General features: G+C 36.7%; 1 protein-coding gene across 1 annotated transcript in view; it reads left to right on the top strand.

Annotated features, from left to right (window-relative positions):
• Positions 1-22,721, top strand: part of LOC140136271 (guanine nucleotide-binding protein G(s) subunit alpha-like) — a 122,652-nt gene that overhangs the window by 62,842 nt on the left and 37,089 nt on the right. Inside the window, 2 exon segments of the mRNA XM_072157994.1 lie at positions 6,906-6,960; positions 18,905-18,978. Coding sequence (XP_072014095.1) covers positions 6,906-6,960; positions 18,905-18,978 — 129 coding nt within the window.

The raw sequence follows: 22,721 nt of genomic DNA, 5'->3' as shown, positions 1-22,721 counted from the left end.
CAGGGAGGAAAGCAAAATGAAGTTTTTCCGACAGTAAAAGAGAAAAAGAAAGACTGTCAAAATAAACTAAATAAAACTCACAAAATATGTTGAAAGCATCAACAAGCACTGGTTGCTAGGTTATGGTAATAAGATGTGAGCAATGCATCACACCACACCTCTTTTGCAGCAAAGCACCATGGGAAATAAAGCAAGCCAAAAATCGGCATGCTCACATACTTGAATTCACACACACTGGCCAGTTTACTATGCTTTAGCTATGCTATCTTTATCAGCCACGTTTAGAATTTCTATTTTGATGTCGTTGATGTTAAGTCATCCATTTTAGTTTTTTTCCCGTCGTCCGCATTAATTGTTTGTAGATGTGAAAATATTTGTGGCCATACATACACACCCCCACACCCCTACACACACTACTAGCTGGCTATCAAGCGCACAGAACTAGACACAGGCTCTGCCTGGGGTTGATTACTTGAGCTATTTTTAGCTGTGCTAGGCTATTTATAGAATTGGCGCTGTTGAAATTCAATCAATACTGTCAGTGTGTGGAATTGCAAATGAAGCTGGGTATATGCTCAGTGCCTCACAGGCTTAGCTACAGCTAGCAAGCAGTAGCTAGCTCAATGCTGCATAGCATTGCCAAGCCTCTGCTTTCTTGCAATGCATGCAGCACAGGGTAGCGGAAATGAGAGGGCAGGCGTGTCACTGCGCTGCGACATAACGACGGCTGAGCACTGCGCCAGCTCATCGGAGAGCATGATGGGAAGAACAAGGGCTCGTTTTTTTTTCCTTTATCATTATTTTCCCCATTTTGACCATTCTGCGCTTATATCGGAGAATGTTGTATGTATTCGCGCTAAGCAAGGCAGCAAGTAATGTGTCAATTAACACGCTATGGTGCTACTTCCTCTGAAGTCAGACATGCTTGGAATTTGCGCAAGTCTCCTCCATCTTGGAAAAATGGCATTTTTATGTTAAAAATCTCTCGGAATGTTAACTGATTAAAAAGTTATATTTGCATATAAGGAAGGGCAATAAATGATGCGATTGAAGGAAAAAATTGTCCAAGTCAAACACAGATTACATAATTTATAATGTAGGAATACACTACAGAATGTAGAGTTTACACCCAATTCGACCACAGTAGTGGCATCGCTGTTGAAAGGCAGCTTCACATTTACATGTACTATGATTCTCAATTGTAGATTTGATGAATTTATACTTACAGATAATTTCACCAAAGGTATCGTAATTTTTATGAATGCGCACTATCCTTGGGTGGGAACTGTGGCAGAAACAAAAATCTTACTATGATCTCAAAATGAAGAATACTGATGATAAATAATAGTTGCTTCTAACTATAATGACATGTAGCAGCACCCATTTGTTGTACAATTTGCTTTACGGATAGGAAAGCATATTATCTGCATGCACACTACCATCGTGTAATGCGGTACCCTCTTCTTCCTCGTTTATTATGGGAGCTAAATATACACTGCACGAGTCGCTTAGGGCATTCAGACATGAATTGGGTACCTCAGCATCAGCAAGAAGAAAATATACAAGATTGGAGTGCTAGAGAGATCTAGAGGGGGAAACCCGGATGACAATAGAGGCAGAGATACATTGTTCTCTTATAATGTATCAAAGATAGCAAAGCGACCAAGTATTGTACAATGGAGAGGAAATGTATCGTGAAGGTGAAATTCACTCGTCAAGGTGATTTCCAAACTGAAAGGCTTTCCAATTTGAAGGAAAACTGTGAAACACTGTTTTTGTTGCAACTTTCATTTGAGGACTGCCACTTGGCAGCTTATTTACCTTTTTTCCCTCGCAAAATATTGGAGCCCAATAACTACAAACTAAAATTAAAAAAAAAAAACCAGTTTGCTTATCCCGTGTGCATTTTTCAGTGACAGTGACTTTTCACATCCATTTCCACATTTACTTGCAATATAAAATAGCAGCAAATCATAATTTCTTACATGCCTATTATGAGGAAACCTCTGTAAATATGTTATTTGCTGCTAGTGTAGTATGATTGTATAGATTCTGAAGAATAATCAAGGAACACACCCATTTACATTTTTTTGTGCCAAAGGGCTTAAAACAAACTGGCAGATTGGAAAGTTTCCATGAAATCACCTATAAATAGTTTGTGCATGTGTGTGCGTGCCAAAAAAGGCCTGGAGAATTAATATGTAGAGTTGTGCCACGCACAAAATAATGAAATTTTTTATGTAATGAGATGAGAAAAAAAAAGCGTTTGTAAATTTTGGACTTTATAGATATAGTCTGGTGCAGTACTTGATTTTTCATTGAAGGTTCTCATCAGAATTACATCATATCAGGCAAAGTTAAAAAAAAGATAATTAGAATAAGTACCGTACTGACCGAGTATAGTCCCACCTTGAGTAAAGTCCCACCCCAAATGTTCAAAAATTTCAGATATTAAAAAAAAAAAAAAAAAAAAAAAAAAAGTTATTTATTTTTTCAGCTTTGGAGTGTCCCAGGACCTAGACCTAAATGCTAGGAGTATTCATGGTTGACCTAAAAAAAAAAAAAAAAAAAAAAATTTCAAGATGTTTTGTATTTTTAATATGAAAATTGATACTTAGTATTCATGTCATACTCTATTAATGATTTCAAAATGCATTCAAATTCAATGCATTTTGAAATCATTAATAGACTATGACATGAATACAAATTATCAATTTTCATATTAAAAATACAAAAACATCTTGAAATTTGTTTAATTCAACCAGGTCAACCATGAATGAAGCATTTAGGTCTAGGTCCAGGGACACTACAAAACTGAAAAAAAAAACCTTTTGAAATTTTGAAATTGAGTATATAGTCCCACCCCCAATTTTGAAAAATGTTCACCCAAAAGCGGGTGGGACTATACTCGCGATCAATCTGATGTAGATTGTTTTCTAGTTGTTTAATCTGTCAAAATGATTGAAGATTTATAATTTCTGATCTTGTACAATTGTATCAACTCCACACCTTTATTTAATACTGGGGTGCACAGACAGTATTATAATAATGTCCACGTTGAACGTGGTGAAAGCATTCATTTTTGAAGACAACATTAGAAATCCTGTATTTTAAATCATCTCAATTGAATTGTCAGAGCCTTTAAAGACAACTTCAACACATATTGTGTAATCACATTTATATACCGCTGCAAAATAAATGAAAAACGCCAGCGAAGATGTAAAGAGGAATACTATTTATAATAATGCACCATGTATATAACCAGTTTTATTTCCCCGTGTTATAAAAGGGATTTTTTTTATATTTACCAACAGACCATAGGTATACAACCATCAGGTACATAAACGATGACCTTCCACGATTTAATTCAATCTATGCAAATTATTGATTGAGAAATGCTAAATTAACAGACCAAAAATAGATAACAGGTAGATTAAAAGAGGAATGGCAGTAATTGAACCAATAAAGAAGAAAAGTCAGGGCTGATAGGGTTCACGGTCACCGTACTAATGGCAAATCAACATTTGTGTCTTGTTAAAAGCATCTGTATAGTAATGGTGACAATGACAGTACTAACAAGCGATTAATACTGTAATGCGAAGCTGATGATGGGTTGACTTTTATAAAATAATGGGCTGTTCCGGTTGAAATCCATATGCCCCCTGTGGAAGACATGACCTTAATCTTCCGTGCAGGGGGTTGTAGATTGCAAATGGAGTCCCCCATTTAAAATTCAGACTCCCTGAAGGTCATGTCTTCCATAGGGGGTGTATAGATTTTAGATGGAATAGCCCAAGGTCAGGACTGTCACCAAAAAACAACAACAACAAAAACACCTGTAAAACTGTTCTTTTTTGTTCTTGTATTTTGTCAATTTCTTACCTAACCTGGGTCAAACGTTCCTTGTTCAGGGCGATGCTTGTGATCGGAACCGACTGCAAGATCTTCGTCATACATGGCATCTGTGTGATATGAGACAATAGAGTACAACTGGGTGCATATTGAATTATGTTTATCATTTTCGTTGCGCATAGCATGATATCACGTAGTGATCTCGGGTGGTGTGATATTATGCACGGATCCACATGTGAAAAACTAAATGGATTCACCGATTTTGTGCACGAGATTGACTGGTTGAACTTGATAAAAATGCCATAAAGAGTGGACGTAAATTACATGCAAATATGATTTTATAGGGTGGTCTGTTTAAAACAATGAGTGCCGCCTCGTTGTTCCACATAAAATAATGCTATCTTCCGTGTTATATCAGGCGATTGAAACACGGCTGGGTTTCCACACAATACGTTTATTCTCTAATTTTAACTTAATAGGTACTCCCACTCATGCATAAAAGCAGCTACATTATAGAAACAAATTTTAAAAATAGAATATTGTTTTCACTAATTTAACTAGTCTATCATCGGTAATAATATTTTTAGTCATCTCCAGGTGTATGTAGGCGGATAAATAATAATAATGACAATATAGTTTAAAAGGACAATGGTAGTATAAAAGGACAAATTAATAATTTTGTTTATATTTGTTGTGATCAACGTTGCCAGGTGATTGTCATTGTGAAATGAGTGCACATTTATAACGTTCATTCTTTTTTTGCAAAGCGAAATAAGTATGAAATTGAAAAGAGGTTTGCCATGTATAGGTATCATCATATAATTTATTGGAAAATTGTAATATTATTGATGGTTAATGGCTATACATGAAGCGGCTACATGTTCGATGATCCATGTAGCATTCACCTTTTTAGGTTGACAAATTTTTGTCATTAATTTAATAATGATTAAGAAAAATATGCTTAATGAATTGTAGTAAATTGTATAAAACCTACACTGATTATACTTGTAAGATATTTGATATAATTAGTACCCACCTCCTTCTAAAGGTGGTTTAGTAATCATTTCAGTTCTAAGGTGTACATGCACTAGTTACATGTTAGACTATGCCATAGTCTATTTTTGATAAATAAAAGCATGTTAATCATGATGAAAGCATTCAGTTGAACTCGAAATTATACTGATATTTAATACATCAAAATACTAGCATAAAATTGTTATGAAAAAGTTAATATAATTACCGTATTGGTCCGAGTATAGTCCCATGTTCGAGTATAATCCCACCCCCCATTTTTCGAAAAATTTCAGAAATTGTAAAAAAAATTTTTTTTTTTTTTTTTTTTTAGGTCAACCATCATGATGAATGATCCTAGCATCTAGGTCTTTTTTTTTTTTTTTTTTTTTTTAATTGAGTATAATCCCACCCCCAATTGTGAAAAATTTTCACATAAAAAACGGGTGGGACTATACTCGGACCAATACGGTATATTAGTGACAGTAAAAGTAAAGTGGCTTATATTATTGAATGCAACATATCATAATGTCATAATTGTATTGGCACTTCAGTACTGAACAATTCTGATTTTAGAATCTGCCAGTTTATTAATCGCGAAATTCCAGGTTAAAAATAGACTATGGACATTCAATTAAAAACGTGATTTTGAACAGGCAAAGTCCCTAACACTCACACTGTCAATCATACTTGTTTATCAATCAAATTTAACATAAAGCAAATACAAAACGCGCTCATTGACTTACTGACGCGTTCATGCAATTACACAACACAAAGGCGGCGTAGGCCACATACTGTGTACCATGTAGTTATTAATGGTAATGACAGGTACCGGAGGATTTAAACCATAACGAGATCTGGGCGACCAATCACAAGCCGGATCCATTTAAAGATGCATTACATCATCGCCAATTTTAGTAGGCCAGATTTCCGACAATCTCATCCATAGAAGCTCATAGACAGCCGTGTTAAGCATGTAAACCGCAATCCAATGTCAGTAGTCCACTTGGGAAGCTAACAAACAGAGGGAGTAGGGTGACTGAAAAGATCAGATGTGAAAATCTATCAATTGTGCACACATTAATTAAATCAGAGTTTTAAGCTTAAATACAATATCCAGAGTATGCACAATGGGCAAGTGGACTACGGGTAGTCTAGTTACATGTAGTTGTACATGTATATTATGAAAATCAAGTGAGACATTTTCCATATGCACAGAATAAGTGTCCATTGGCATGTATCGAACTAGGCAAAATAGTGGCTCATTTTAAGGGATCTTTAGTAAACATTGTTTCCCATTCCTATGATAAATTATTTTGTACACAAATCTCCACATACTTTAAAATGACGGCCAGTGAATAAATTCTTTTCACCAGACCATCCAGGATTTGAACCTGCAATCACCAGACCAAGATACTCTTTCTGACAATGAATGAGTCAGATGGGGCAGAATACATTGTAGCAGAGCAATGATATTATTATCTATAAACCTTCAGATCAACACCCGCCCATCTGTAGATGTTTCGCACCAGATAGCTTCCAAGAATCTGCTTTGATTCTGAAAGTGGAAAGGATTTGAACCCACCTTTAGCAAACTTTTTACCTGGTAGTTCATGCACCAGCGATGGACTTCAAAACAGTTTGCCAAAGCCATACCTAGCAGGTGCATGCTTCAATAACGCTAACTCTATCAAGGCCTTTTGGTGGAGGGGAAGGAAGACGATGAAGGGAATTTTCTTTTCTTGGGAGCGGTGTTGAATCCCGACCTCTCGGGTGCTACACACACAAAATATACCGCGCCACGGGAGATTACCTTGGCCGGCCAACCTTATGTGCTTTCGCATGATGATGCAATCGCATCACGTGGGATACTTGCACTCGCAGTTGCCTGCAGCCGTAGCCTTTTGTGGCTTTATGGGCTTGTTACGGTTAAATGATAGAAACAAAAACTCTCAATTATTATACATTGCTTGTAAAGTCATACCAGAAATCTAACCCGTTTTTTCTCTGTTTCTTTCTCTCTCTTGTTCTTTTCATTACAGTTTTTTAGATAGAGTTGAAACTATCAGAAAACTTGATTATAGTCCAAGTGAACAGGTAAGTGAGACATTACTGGAGAAAACAAAATAAACAACCACACCCTCTAAGGCAGGGGTGCTCAACAGGTGGCCAATGGGGGGGGGGGGGCAAACCTGGCCCACCAACCCACCTACATTTGGGCCTTGACCAACTTTAAATGTAATGGAAAACATACAAAACTTGGGTGTATTTGGCCCTCAAGCATTTGAAATATGTATGGCCCACCCTTGTGGCCCGTGAACAATAAAGTTGAGCACCCCTGCTGTAAAGGCTTCGGTTAGATCACAGTGTTGGTACCAGTTGGTTTTACTATATCTTCATCGTATAAATGTGGTGTCATCATAAGAGGAGGATGTTTTATGTAAAATTATGTTCATCTTGATGTTAAGTGTCAACTCTGTTTTAAGTCCTTCATCAATACAGCCATCATGTTTAAATTTTCAACCTACTCTTAAGGGGTGGGGTATGAATGTTTGGACAGTATTTATTGTGGTTCATTAGAGCACATCAGACATCGAATTGCATTCTGAATACGAAGAATGTCCTTCTGATATCAAATAATTTGATTTTTTGAAATTCGCAATGTAATACACATTTTATGGCAAATGATTAAAAATTGATATTTTTGATATTTAACAGTACACGAAGTAATTTTTATAAATCTGATGATTTATACTTAAAGTGTATATAGGTGGGATGAAAAGCCGACGATCAATTGAAAATTTTGACCTTTTTCATTATTGAAGATATGGATTTTTTCCCCAAAACACCAAAAAAAAATTAGGTCTTTTTTTTTTTTTTTTCCATATCTTCAATATGAAAGGTTAAAATTTTCAATTGATCGTCTGCTTTTTCCTCCCAGCTATATACACTTTAAGAATATATAATTAGATTTATAAAATTTACTTTGAGGACTGTTATATATCAAAAATGTGAAAAATATCAAATTTTAATAATTTGTCATAAAATTTGTATTATATCGTGAATTTCCAAAAATGAAAATTATTTGATATCAGAAAGACATTCTTCGTATTCAGAATGCAATTCGATATGTCTGATGTGCTCTAATGTCCCACAATAAATACTGTCCAAACGCTCATACCACACAGCCCTTAAACATTCCTTAAAATGTTCCTCACATATCAGTTTTGAGAATGACTTAACATTCATGCTAAATGTTGAATGACAGGAACATCACAAGGCCTTGTGAAAGAGATGGTTTAAAATGTTGACTTGTGGCTCCATAAATTGAAGGGATAAAGATGGCAGGGTATGTGTCAATGGTTGCCATTTTACAAAAGGATTCTGAGAAAAAGAAATGACAGGAGCGAAAGTAGAATGGCAACCTTGAATCTGTGATAATTTGATGTGAAGAAATCATCCCTATTTAGTAAGGGATATGTTTTGTTGCCATCTTTATCCCTAAATGATATTTTTTTCCTAGCCATGAAAACTCATCTGTGTTTGTATTCAAATGTATGATGGTTGAATTTTTGTTCGCAACATCAAATGTACGTTCTTGATATTTTTGGTGGTCAGGGCTACAACTTTTGTCAGCAGAACATCCCTATCTGAGCATGGATGGAGGCACTACAAATCATCAAGATCCTATGATCCAATTTGGATGTCACAGGTCAAAGGTTGCCAAGTTAAACTGGTTCATTCTGCTGATGAAGGTTGTTACTTGAAAGACAAACATTTCATATAATTTTGTGCGTTGGGAACACAAGTTGAACCCATATGATTTGTTGGTGGTGTACTTGTAGCATGATCATACGAAGGATTCATTGTTGTATAACGTAATAATTTGAAGGTTTGCCAATTTGCCATGTATTATAATATTATTATAGGTATCCAAACTTGGACTTTCAAACCTATCATCATTTTGATGGGCTTTTGACACCTACAGACAGTGATTCACCAGTGATATTGTGACAGCATGGTGAACTTTACACAAGCTTGTCTGACTTATCCAAAGTCCATCAACAACACATGGTTGAAGACATGCCATTGGTTTAGACATAGCAAGTTTAGGGAACTTGGTTGGGAACTTTGTAAACATTTGAAATGCATGCTGCTATGAGAATGGCAAATGAATGAACACAGTGAATGTTAGGCGTCCACGTTATTCACACGCTTGCACGCCTGCTGTAGAGCGTTCATCACACTGTGTTAGTTCATTTTGCCATTCTCATTGTAGATGTATCGTAACTCAAATGCATCATAAGATAGCTGTTCTATCAAAATATCGTATGTGATTTTCAACCACCTCATAAAAAACCACCCATCCCCATGTCACACACCAAGGTTTTGATTTTACCCATAGATGTTGCTGTACAAAACCTTGTGTGTGACCATAAAATCACCAGAATCGGAAGATGAGGCAGTTTTTCACGAGGTAGTCAAAAATCACATACAATATTCAGGGCTGGAAAAAATGAAAATTTCCCTGGAAGATGGATCCAAATTTCCCTTCAAAAAGACAAATTTCCCTCCAAATTCTTATGTATTTCTTTCTGACAATATTTAATTACTGTATAAGTGGTAATTTTCACGTACAGTTATTTTCGCGATTTGGAGTGAGAGACACATTTTCGCGAATGTTATTTTCGCGATTGCCCAGTCCTTCCCTATACTTGTAATACATTATTGCATACATTCGCGAGGTGTTATTTTCGCGGTTGGAGCTCTAATCGCGAAATTCGCGAAAATAAAACCCTCGCGAAAATTACCACTTATACAGTAACAGAACAGCGATGATAAGTTACAAAGCGCAATTCACGTTTTCAGTTAATCCTGTATAGCCTTCGCGGGTAGACCTCGGATGTCGTCTCACCAATGCGCACATCGTGACTGCGCACTTCACAGCTTTCAAATACGCAGTAACAATGTTCGCTAATCGAATGCACATAAGTATGACATCAATTGGTGACTTCCGAGGTCTACCCGCAAAGGCTTACGGGCGTTACCGAAAAGGCGGATAGTGGTTTTTACCTAGTGCAGTCAGTGGCATAAACACACTACATATGTGACACGATCTGGTCCATGGGGGCCAAACGCGGCAAATTTGAAACTGAGAAAATAAAATATGGAGCAAAAAACAATAAAATACATAAGAAAATAGACATAAAAAACTTCATAACTTTAGAACCAAGTAAGCTAGACCTTTGGTGTTTTCAGTAAATGATAGCCTATTGTATGTATAATGTAATAATTACAGTAACTCAATTTTTAAAAATGCCTCCTTTGGCCCCCCATGGATCAGATTATGTCACATATGGTAAAAAGAACTATTTTTTTTATGGAATAATAGGATTTGTTACAGGAAATTCCATTGCAAAGTTTACAAAGGATACACAGTCTTCTCATAGCTAATAAAGCCATCGCTTAAATATTTCTCATTTGCCATGGAAATGGAATGACAGCAAATAGGTATTAGCATGGAGCTCCATATTCAAATAATAGGATCTGAGACCACTGTGTTCACAAGTAGTGGCTTGAATTGGTTGCTGAGGTTCCATTGAGTCCTGCAACTCATTGATATGGACTGGGAGAATGTCATGTTTGCTGGTCACTTATGGAGGGGAAAATTATAGTGAGAGTCTGGATTGTTTAAATTTGACAGTGTTGCTTGTATGCATTTTGCATGTAATCGTTAGCTGTTATGCTAATTATGCATGCTAAGTACCTCATGCGCAAACCTGTTGTGACTATGCGTTAAAATTCTATTTATCATTTGATTTTGGTCTCTTGCCAAAACAAAATACGGAGGTACAGTATTTTGGACCCAATGAATGACACTCCAATATGGAGGCTTGCCCATAATATTATGTGTGCAGATATAATTTTGAGTTATCCCAGTGTAATGTTGTTGGTTGAACCATATTTCTACTGATTAATAGGGTCGTATTTAGGGTTTTTGTGACCATAGTCATTGAAAGGATTGGGGTTGATATCCTTTCTTTGAGATAATTAAAATATCTATGCCCCTCCCAAAAGTGTGTGCTAACTTTCAGGAGGGATGGGGGAGTAAATACATGTATGCATAATACAAAATGACAAATGCTTGGAATACTGTAAAATGCATATCAAATACTTTGTCTTGTCGCAAGGATTACGACCAATTGCGATCTACGACTAATGTCAACCCTCAATCCTTCCTTAGCTCTTGCGGTTATGCGAACCCTAAATATGACCCTACTAGATATACAAGTGAGCATTCAAATCTGTCTCAGATCATACTTAGATTTGCCAATGTAACTACTTGTTGGCTTAAATAAGTGTCAGAGGAGTTTCAAAGTGAGTTTGAAAATACTTGGATTTGATGCCAAGTATGGTTCAAGGATCGTAATGGAGATGGAGCTGTGTGCTTCTTGTTTTCTTTTTGTTTAAGGATACTATTTAGTTTTGGTACAAGGTCACTTAATCCAAAGAAAAGTCGAGTACATTTATACATTGTTTGAAGTATAGGTAAACTTCCGATAGGAAATGCAGCGCACCAATTGAGTATGTGTGTTTGGGAGGTGTGTCATCATCATTGTCTGTTGTTCATAGATGGAGTGGCAGAAGCGGCTGACACAATGTGGTACCAGGTTACTTTATCCTTCATGTGCTGCTCAATTTCACGGTCCCCGCCCTAGTCCAGTGTCATCCTCCAGGAGGTGCTCAGAAAACTTGATTGGAGATAGGTTGGTCAGTTGTCCGAAGTCATTGGCCAGCAAACTGGAGGCGTCTCCTTTTGATGGTTTCTGACAAGGGTGGAATATCTCTATATACCTCACTCTTCCAATTGTGACATCACCAGCTGATTTTATAGCACCCTTTGCAGGAGCTTGGTGGCTCTTTGGGGTGTGTGTGTGTTTGTTTTTGTAAGAAGTTAACATGCGTGTGGCAAGAAAAATTGGATTAATTGACCTTGGTAAATCCCATAATTCTTTGCGGTTAGACCTGAGATGTTGTCACGCCGATGCGCACATCCTTATTATACTATGATCAGCTCTTAATAGGCGGGAATTATTCGGTTTTTGTAACTGCGCGAGTCAATAAAGTTCCAACTTACGCACACTTAAATTCACAAAAGGATGCATCATTCACGCAAAACGCAAAGTGCAGTTCGCGTAGGTGCTGCGCCTAGCTATGTGTACGCCATTCTGTATCAATCCACGATGTTATGAGTCCCGCCTATTAAGAGCTGATCCGAGTATATGCACTTCACGGCTTTCAAATGCGCAGTAACAATGTTTACTAAACGATGTGCATATCGATGTGACGTCAAATGATGACATCTCAGGTCTAACCGCAAAGAATTGTCAATTGATAAAGCTTTTTACATGTTAAATGAATGTGGATTCTAAAATAATCAGTCTTCAAGCCTTATTCTTGTCCCATCTCTACCAGTTCAATTGTGTTGGAGCTGTATTAAATTGCTATGTATTTTGCTTGTGAAACCGGGTTGTATATCAATAATGTATTATAAGTTGTCTGAAATGTATCAAAAACACTACGCAGTTCATTAGTTCTTGTGTTTTTGTGGATTTAGAGTGTTGAGGTAGGTAGAAAATAATAATATCCAACAGACATCTGAACATTGCCACCAGTCCAATTCAATAACCCTAACACCAAATTGTAACCCCTCCCCCCAAAAAAACCCCACCAAAACCTGTAAGTGATTTATTACGGTGCTGCACTATGTCAAATCCACAGGACATGTTCATAAATGAATACCATTCCTATCTTCATCCTACTAATGAAAAACCCTTCCCACTATTTAGTATATATCCCTCCTTCATTCATTGAACTGTTCAAAATGACACTATATATGCAAAACAATCAATTCCAGCCAGGAAAGAAATATTCACAACCTGCTTGATGTTTAGCTGTAGCAAGCTGTATAGTGTACATGCAGGCCCCTATACAATGTACATTCAGGCGTGCTATGCTGTGATGATGAGTGTATCTCACTGCTCCATCCAGAGTCGGGTGTAAATGTGTAATAAAACGTGAATGGCGGACATCTTCTTAGTACTGATCTGTGGCCTGTGTGACAGACAAGGCCATTTCCACTCTTAGATTCCTATTTTGACCAGTGAACGTGATATGTAGGAGATCTTTTTTGCTGATATTAATGAATATTATCATTTTTGGCGAAGAATGTGAAAAATGATGATTGATTAGAGCAGGGATTTTTGACATGATTTGATTCTGAATATTTTGATGGCTCCGTGCCTTGGGCATTTTTTGTTAAATAGTGATGGAATTGGTACATTTTTATTAATATTGAAACTATTTTACTAACTGAATTTTGGGGAGAAAGAAGTCGGGATGATCGATAAAATAAGGAATCTGCATGAAGCAGTGAAATTAAGAATTTGTGGATTTAAATTATGAAGAACATTCAAGAAGAGATTTTTAAGCATCTTAATGAATGCAATAGCTGCCAGGTGTCCTATTTTTAGATTTTGTACAATATAGAATGCAGAAATTATCAAAATGTATATAGGGCAGCTATTGCTTCTGGTCCTAAACCCTTGATATAAATGATGCTTTCAGACAAGAACAAGGTGTAAACCTGAAAGTCAAATGCGTTTTGATCAAGCAAAATCAGTCGGCAGTTGGAATATTGATTTTGAGATACAGCCAACAAATGAAGTATTTCCGTTTGTTTCTGTTTGTTTTGGAAACTACTTCACGGCTCGTATCTTTTGACCTGGTTGTCCAAATTCAATGGGATTTTCTGCAAAATGTAGCTTTGCAACTGCTGTTTACGATCCTATAAGAAACTGAAAATTGAATATGTCCGACTTCAGACTGATTTTGCTTGATGAGTTTTCAAAATTAGTTATAAAAATCGTAATATTTATAGGATATTTTTGCTCATTTTGAATGTAATGTGATACAGGTGGTAAGAATCGCTACACATAGATCTGGAAAATTTAATTTTGCCAAATTTGCAGAGGAGCGGAATCATTATTTTGTCTCCAGAACAAAGTTTATCATAACAATTAGAGTTCATACAAGAAATAACTCTACAGAATTAGCTTCTATTATACGATTCTGATAAAAATAGACAGTTTAGAGTCATCTCAAATTGCTACCAAATTGCGTAGGCATAACACGATACGGCATGTGCTTGTGTATATTATGGGTGATGCACGCTTATGTTTAGAGTAAGTATGTTAATTGGGGGATGTTTTAAGGCATGGATAAATACAAGGACATAAGTCCATCCTATTTATCACCGATCAGAGTATAACAGTGTATAGATTTACAAGTAAGCAAAATATCAAAGGTAAATGACTTTAAAAATAGAATTGGACTCGCAAGGTGAGTTGGCGGATAAAAAGAGGAGCATAATGGGCTGTTCTGGTTGAAATCCTTACACCCCCCTATATGATGACTTGACCTTAATCTTCCACACATGGGGTGTAGATTTCAAATTGGGTTACCTGAATGGGTGACTCCATTTGAAATCTACACCCTTGTGTGGGAGATTAATACTTTGCATGCTAGCTATATAGGCTTCAACATGAAAAGTCCACGTTTTTAGATATTTTTTTAAAATTTCAAGAGCTATCTCAAGAATCACTGAACCAATACTAGGCTTGTTTGTACTCATTTTAATGCATTTTTCATGCCGATTCCAAATATGGTCATGATAATTTACAATTCTGAAATTTTTGAATTTACAAAAAAATAACTTGTCGTCTGAAGTTGACATCTGCATTGAGGGATTTAAGGGCATGTTTTCCATAGGGGGTGTATGGATTTCAACTGGAATAGCGCAATAGTGGTTGGGTTTTATATATAGAACTGGAATTTGTTTGGTTTAAGAGAGTAGTCTGTAGTTCTCACGACACGCAAATCAAAAATATTCTTATGTGTGCGTGTACGTACAAGGATGATCTTTGAGTGTGCATATGTGTCTACCTGTGTGTCTGTGTGTATGCATGTATTAGCCCATGCATTCATCATCTCATCCATAAAGAATATCAAAATAGCATGTTATATATAGCAGCGTTCACTCGACTCCCTGTATATATTGTAGTATATATAAGTGAGGTTTATTTTTACAGTGCGATAAGAGATCTATGTACAGACGTACATGGATATAAAAGAATAAGATGAGGAGGGAAGGTTGCCTTGTTTGCAGGCAGTCAAATGTCTTAATGCCATTTTACAACTCACTGAGATGTGCATTTAATATGTTATATTGATTATACTGATAACGAATGAATGAATGAATGAATGAATGAATGAATATTTTTTCTGTTTTTAATTTAAGTACCATATTGTAAATAGTTGATGCCTCCCCTCACAAGTTTTTCAATGAAAAAGTAATCGAAATGTAAAGTTTCATTTTTTTTCCTGATTTTTTACCACATTTTGCATTTTAAAATAATTTTAGGTGAATATTTCTCAAAGTTTACATTGACAGTTTGTGGAGCAAATTGAACCAAATTTTATGGAAAATATTTCCCCTATTTCATGCTCTGAGGACACAGTAGAGAGTCAACTATCCCCAAGTCATAGTTGAAAATCATGACTACTGATGAGCTACATATATCTACTGCTCAGTGCCAGAAGTGGGTAATTGCAATAGCTGCTATGTGTAGCTGATTACAAATATACTGTGAGTAAATTGCCAAATGTTTACAAGGCAGCTATTGCACTTACCCACTTCTGGCACTGAGCAGTCGATAGAGTTGCGACTACAACTATAGTCAACTTGGCGGTGTTATTTTTTTTGGGGGGGGGGGGCAGAAGTTTTTGTGTTGGAAGACTAGTTGGAGAGCATAGAAGTTGGTGCTACACTGTATATCTGGAAAAGGGAAGTTGAGCACGAGCCTCTCATGCAGTACAGAGTAACAAAAGCATGTCATGTCAAAAACAAACTTTGCAGTGTTGGCATAGTTTATAGAGTAAAGCAAAAAGGGATCATGACACCAAAAGACTTTATAGTCTGTCTCCTCTCAAGTTGAGAGTAACGCCATGTTCGATTTATGGCAGATTAGAATCACATGCTAACCTTAATCTTGCGTATACACATGAGTAGAAGGGTGGGTTATCTGTACGCTGGCATACGCAAATGCTTAAATGCACTGCCTCGAATCTGCCAATGTGAAATCCAATATGGTGTTACTCTCAAATTTGAGACAAGACACACTATATAGCAAAGGCTTTTCAGTTGTATCTGCAAAGAAGAATAATGAGGACAAACAAGAATCAGGCCTGTAACCAGGGGGGTGGGGCTGGGGGAAAAACACCCCCCTTCAAAATCAGCTCCCCCAAAAATAAATCCAGGTTATGGGCCTGACAAGAATTATATTCTGTCAAAGTGTCCTTTTGTTCAATGATGATAAGGCCAAACAAAAAAAGGTTCGCTCTCAAAGCTTGCACGCATTTGATTTTTTCTCAAAATACCATAAAAATACCAAGTCGGGAATAAAAAAAATGTATTTCGCATTTGTTTTCAAACCACTTGTGAGCTTTGAGACAAACCTTTTTTTGTTTGGCCTAATGAAAGGAGTATGGAAGTAAACAGGGGTGGAATTTCGGCGAGAGTCGACTCTACGCAGAGACTCCCGTAAAGTCCTACTGCGAGAGTCCATGTGGACTCACGCTGGAAATGATCGGCTCAGCGAACTTACGTCTAAGTTCAACACGCCTTAAAACTCAAAGCCTGCAAAATATAAAGGAAAAGTCGCCATGACATATATATGGAAGTGAAAGTATGATGACACATATTAAAAACTTAATTTTGTTAGTTTATTTGTTAGTTTGTTTGTTTAAATGCATTTTACGTAGGCCTACATATAATACCTTTTGGACTCCCGCAAGATTGTACAACGAGAATCCATTTACGGGAATCCATGGACTCTCGCAAAACTCTCTTGCGAGAATCCACTTGGACTCCTGTGGCACTTTACGAAATTCCACCCCTGAGTAAATAAAAACCTGCAATGTTGCTTTCCAGGAAATTGACATTGATCAGTTTGTAATTCAAGTCGAGGATGATCGACGGAAGACATTTTAATCAGTCCAATGTTACAATTTCAAAATTAGCACTTTGACATTGTATCCTAATTTCCTGGAACTAAGAATAGTACTACATAATTTAATAAATTAGTACTTACTACACCACTTTGTTCACTACAAAAGCACTTGTCTAGTATGTGTTTCACTATTATTTTCCTTCTGATAATTAACAGGTAAATGCCTTGACTCACGCTATTGAGAATGTTGAAATTATTATTTGTTTTTCAAACTATAGTGTATCCCTTGCATATCTTCCTAGAAAAAAATGAGGCACTCCTCAAACAGACCCAACATTTTTTCTGACAATGTGAGTAATGTTTGTCATGAATGTAAGCTTATTGTAAACGAGAAAGGTGCTAGCTAAAGGTTTGTTTTCTGAGAAAGAGGATATTGGCGACATCTTGATTCTTGAACCATGGACCCAAATTCTTTGAACCTCTCCACGCAGGTGTCAACTGCAGACGACAAGTTTAAAAAACTATTGAAATAGGGTTGAGATACACATTTGCAGGTTTACTTGTTCGTATATGTATTGATGATTCGCTCAAAACCCTTTACACTCCTAATGTTTGCATGTTTTAAAAGCTCTTGATAGTAAGCACATGCTAACTATCAAGTTTTTACAGTATAGCACAAACATGGTTAGTATTGGTTTGGCAGTTCTTGAGATATGCTATAGTTGTATGCGGGAAGTATTGTCACATGTACCCTGTAATGTACCACAAGAATGTTAGCCACACCTGTGGTGTACATATAGGAGGACAGACATTCTATGATAGTTGCACAAGTGAATCGCATTCAATCTTTTGATGACAAGTCGATCCCGCAGCGAAGCAACTTCATAGAAATAGACGGACTCTTTTGGCAATGGAAACTGGAGAGCTGTTAGTTTTAGAACTGCTTAATGGCTTGTCCTTGTGTAGGCCTTTACATAGCACATCCTGGCCCGAGGATGGTTCTTGTTAAGTGGGATGTCCCTTATTGGTTTCCATACATTGAGGTACAGGGTGATACAATTGCTGTTGATCTTTTGTCTCGTTAATACCAGAAATTCCTGGAATAGTCAATGAGAGACCATGGTAATTTGATGCTGTACTAAAAGGGTACAAAATGGCTCGAAAATGCAAGTATATATACATACAGTGATAGCAGAGATGTTTTGGAGGTTTATATAACTACATGATTTGTTCTGACAGTGGGTAAATGTCAGTAACCTTGGGTTTCAGAAAAGGGGAAGGGGAAGAGGAGTATTTGAAGAAGAGATGCCTTGCGATGGGTTTTTATTCCTTGGTTATGTAAAGAGTGATTTTGTATCAAATCCTGTGTGTGTTGGAAGGAGAGCATATGAGGAAACTTTGTAACGTCTCCATGAAACCATCCTTTAAGTTTATCTTAATAACTTTCAAAGTTCATATTGGTGCATAAATTATTTAAAAAAAGAGTGAGTGGACTTAAAATAAGAAGGTAAGATAGCAGGAATGATTGGGTCTTGTGAAAAATTTTATGGTCTTCCAAGTAACGTCAAAGAAATTGGTGAATATACGTTGTATGCTTGAACTTCTATGTATCATAAATTTTGTTGTAATCAGTAATTATGTTCTCATTGTGGCATGCTTTTGAATTTGTACCATCTTGTAAATTGTGTATCATTTGTCTCATTATTTGTCATATCTAAGGTGGATCTGTAGTGGATGTGAATTTTCAATCAATCTTTGAACAACATTCTGTCATGTCCGCAGTTAATTATAACCCGCTTTTGTTTTATCTCATTTGTAGGATATCCTACGATGTCGAGTTTTAACGTCAGGTATCTTTGAGACAAGGTTTTCAGTGGAGAAAGTAAACTTTCAGTAAGTACCCGGCAATTCCGTTGGAATAGCGTATAAAATGATCATTTCTTCTCTGTTCGATTATTTTTACATTGCAGGATATTCTACGGTGTCGAGTTCTGACCTCGGGTATCTTTGAAACAAAGTTTCAGGTCGATAAAGTTAACTTTCAGTAAGTAAAGACTGAGTGCATGTCCGCTGCACAACTGGATGCTGCTAGCAAAAACAATGGAAAACAAAAGGCAAAAATTTGGTAGCTTGTTCTTGTCATTAGGTACACCAAGATAAAAACTGTTGGGAGAATAAAGCATGCTACAGAAGTTGGGATTCTTGGACAAAAAATTAAAAAATAATTATACCAGTATGCAGGTATTGTCATAATTGTGAAGAAGATGCACAGCTTAAATGCAGATTGGTCAAACATGGTGTGGGTGGAATGTGGTAAGCTTCAAAACAAATGTCCAAGAAAACTTACTTTCACTGTAGCAAGTTTTATTTTGTTGAAATTGTATGATGTTCAGCATTAAGTTGAGAGAAAGATCATCAATTCATTGTGTGGCTTGTTGGCATGTACATTAGTTTCCAGAGAAGTACTTGTCTCTTGTCTGTGATGTGCGCATTCGCATAAATGCAGACGTGGGGTTCTGATTGGCTGAGTTAGTAATAACAACAGAACAGACCCAGTAATTCTGATTGGCTGATTATGCAACAAAGCAGGTTAAAGCTTCCTTTGTTGCAAAGACACATAGCCCCTCCTATGCCCCTCATTAACAGGGTGCTCATGTTGATCAGATCAAAAGAGTGCCATTCTTATCTGGAAGCTAGTGTAGATATGCATGGGAAAGGTGGTCATTCTCAACTTAAAGCAGAATGTGAAAACTGTCATTCTGGCCTTCCAAGTAAGAAAGCAGTATGTACTAACATAAAACATACCATATACTGTCTTCTTACCTGTGAGACAGGTGATTTTTAATCTCTGTCTGCTTCCAATGTTAAAATGCAGTATCAACATGTGAATAACATAGCAGATACTATGTTTTGATTTGGGTACCAGATATTTCTAACCAAGTCTGGTCCTGAAGTAAATGTAGTATTTGAATTAACAACATAGATAACTGCATTTGTGACCTGTTACAGCGAAAGATATCTTTAGGGCTTTAAGGGGGTACTACACCCCTGTCCAATTTTGTGCCTATTTTTGCATTTTTCTCAAATATTATAGCGCATTGGTTACAAGTAAGATATGTATATTATAGGGGCAAGGACTACAAATACTGCACTGGAAATTTTATTTCAGCACAGACAACAGTTGTGGAGTTACAGGCAAAAATGAGGGAAAACCAATATTTGATCAATAAATCAATAACTACTTGCCTTGAGTTGCTGAATTTTCAGTGCAATAGTTGTAGTCCTTGCCCCTATAATATACATATCTTACTTGTCACCAATGCGCTATAATTTTTGAGAAAAATGCAAAAATAGGCACAAAATTGGCCAGGGGTGTAGTACCCCCTTAAAAATGGGAATTCAGGAATCTCATTCCAGGGAAATTTGGTAATCTGGAGGGAAATTATGCTTTTTTTTTGGATAAAGAAACACATAAAAAATGGTGGGAAATCCTGATATGTTGGAGGAAAATTTGTCTGAAGTTAATTTTTTATTACTTCCGTGGTCCGGATACGCGCTGGTGAATTGCGATCGCGTAGAAGTGACAAGGTCGCCTACTACGCGCCGCGCCGACGACCAATGGGTCAACCGGCTTGTTGTCAAGTCCGTTGATCAGCCAATCAGTGTGATTGTTTATTTCTTCTGTGTGTACGCTCATCTACGATTGGCGCACAGCTCAGACCACGGAAGTAATAAAGAATTAACTTTACATTCCTTGGAAATGCATTTTTTTTCCAGGCCTGGGTATGTGAGGGGTGATATTTTGGAAATCAAGATTTAATTTTGGCAGACAATGAAATAAGCTTTAAAATGATACCATCCTTGGTTTCCATTGTGATTTCTATTTTGAAGATATGAAGAAAAAAATAGTGAATTTTCTCTATAATTTTGCACATTTTAATCACCAATATCCCAATATCTCAGAACAAGTCTGGCCAACTTTAGGTACCTGCTGCTGTAACTGGTCACATTTTTACACAGGAAGGCAGAAAATATAATTCTTGGTGTACCAATCTGATAAGAGTTTATAACATAGCTAACTCTTGGGCAAAATGTCACGTCACCTCGCACCATCTACAGTTCACTTGCTGGTTCATACCAATTTGGTCCTAAACATAAACAGGGGTAGACATACAGGGTGAATCAGTGAATCCATTGGGCCATTACAGTTGAAATTCATACACCCCCTATGGAAGACATGACCTTATTCTCCCACACAGGGTGTGTAGATTTTAAATGGAGTCACCCATTCAGGTTACTCCATTTGAAATTCAAAAGATCAAGACCATGTCTTCCAGGGGGTGTATGGATTTCAACAGGAATAGCCCAATTTCTGCAAAGATTCACATGTGGACATAAAATTGGCATAAATCTGTTAAATTGACCCCCCCCAAAAAAATTAAATAAATATGTAAGCATACAAAGCAGTTAATTTGCAAGAATTTAAGGGGGTACTACACCCCTGCCTAATTTTGTACCTATTTTTGCATTTTCTTCAAAAATTATAGTGCATTGGTGACAAGTAAGATATGTATATTATAGGGGCAAGGACTACAACTACTGCACTGGAAATTTTATTTCAGCACAGACAACAGTTGTGGAGTTATAGTCAAAAATGAGGGAAAACCAATATTTGATCAATAAATCAATAACTACTTGCCTTGAGTTGCTGAATTTTCTGTGCAGTAGTTGTAGTCTTTGCCCTATAATATACATATCTTACCTGTCACCAGTCGCTATATTTTTGAGAAAAATGCAAAAATAAACACAAAAATTGGGAAGGTGTAATACTATAATGCTTCCATTGCCTTATGGTGAGAATGCAGTTAAATTTTTGCACTTCGTGTCAACATTTTACCCCAGCAATCATTACATAGGCGTGTAAGAAAATTCTGTTATTACTATTTTCGTTAAAACCAGAAAATAGTGGTTGGAACCAGTAAATAGAAGCACCGGTCAGCGCACGTTGACGTTTACATACTAATCAATCCAGCAGCATGTTAACTAACAATATTAACTTCATACGTTAGAAATATTCATTTCATTCATTTCACCGATTTATCATGTGAAAACATGGTTGCCATGGTAGCATACATCAAATTAAAATTGAGATGCAGGAATACCTGTGAAAAGAAGAATGTAGGGCAAATTGTTATCAAATTTGTCAGTAGAATTTTCTGAGAATAGTATATATTGTCATCCGGGGATTGAAACGGAAGCATCAGGTTCAATAATTGAAACGCGAGTTTCCCCATGAAGTGGTCTTCCCATGTTGCGTAATGTAATGACATTGACATTCGAATAGGTGAAGGTAGCGTCATATTGGGCTGTTCCACTTGAAATCCACACCCCTGTAGAAGACATTACCTTATATCTCATGCATTGGGATGTAAATTTCAAATGGAGTCACCCATTCAGGTTATCAAGGGCTTTGAAATTCACACTCCCTTGTGTGGAAGATTAAGGTCATGTCTTCCATAGATGGTATGGATTTCAACTGGAATAGCACATTTCTCTTCCTGTTACTTTAGGAGAATTTCAGCCATATTTTCTTGAGGAGTGACGCCCACCCGTGTCCGCAGCCATCAGTTGCTCTAATTTTAAATTGAATCAATCCTGAGTGACTGAGTGTCAAAAACGACTATTGATCACCTTACATAAAGCCTCATAACCAGAGTGCATAGTGCTTACAGGGTGTCAAATGTATCTGCATGTATACAAGCAAAGCCAGAATTGAAGAATTTTTGA

Source organism: Amphiura filiformis, chromosome 16 (genome assembly GCF_039555335.1).
Source record: "Amphiura filiformis chromosome 16, Afil_fr2py, whole genome shotgun sequence".
Taxonomy (NCBI): Eukaryota; Metazoa; Echinodermata; class Ophiuroidea; order Amphilepidida; family Amphiuridae; genus Amphiura; species Amphiura filiformis.
The sequence above is the reverse complement of the archived record's forward strand: the minus strand, read 5'-3'. Positions and strand labels throughout refer to the sequence as shown.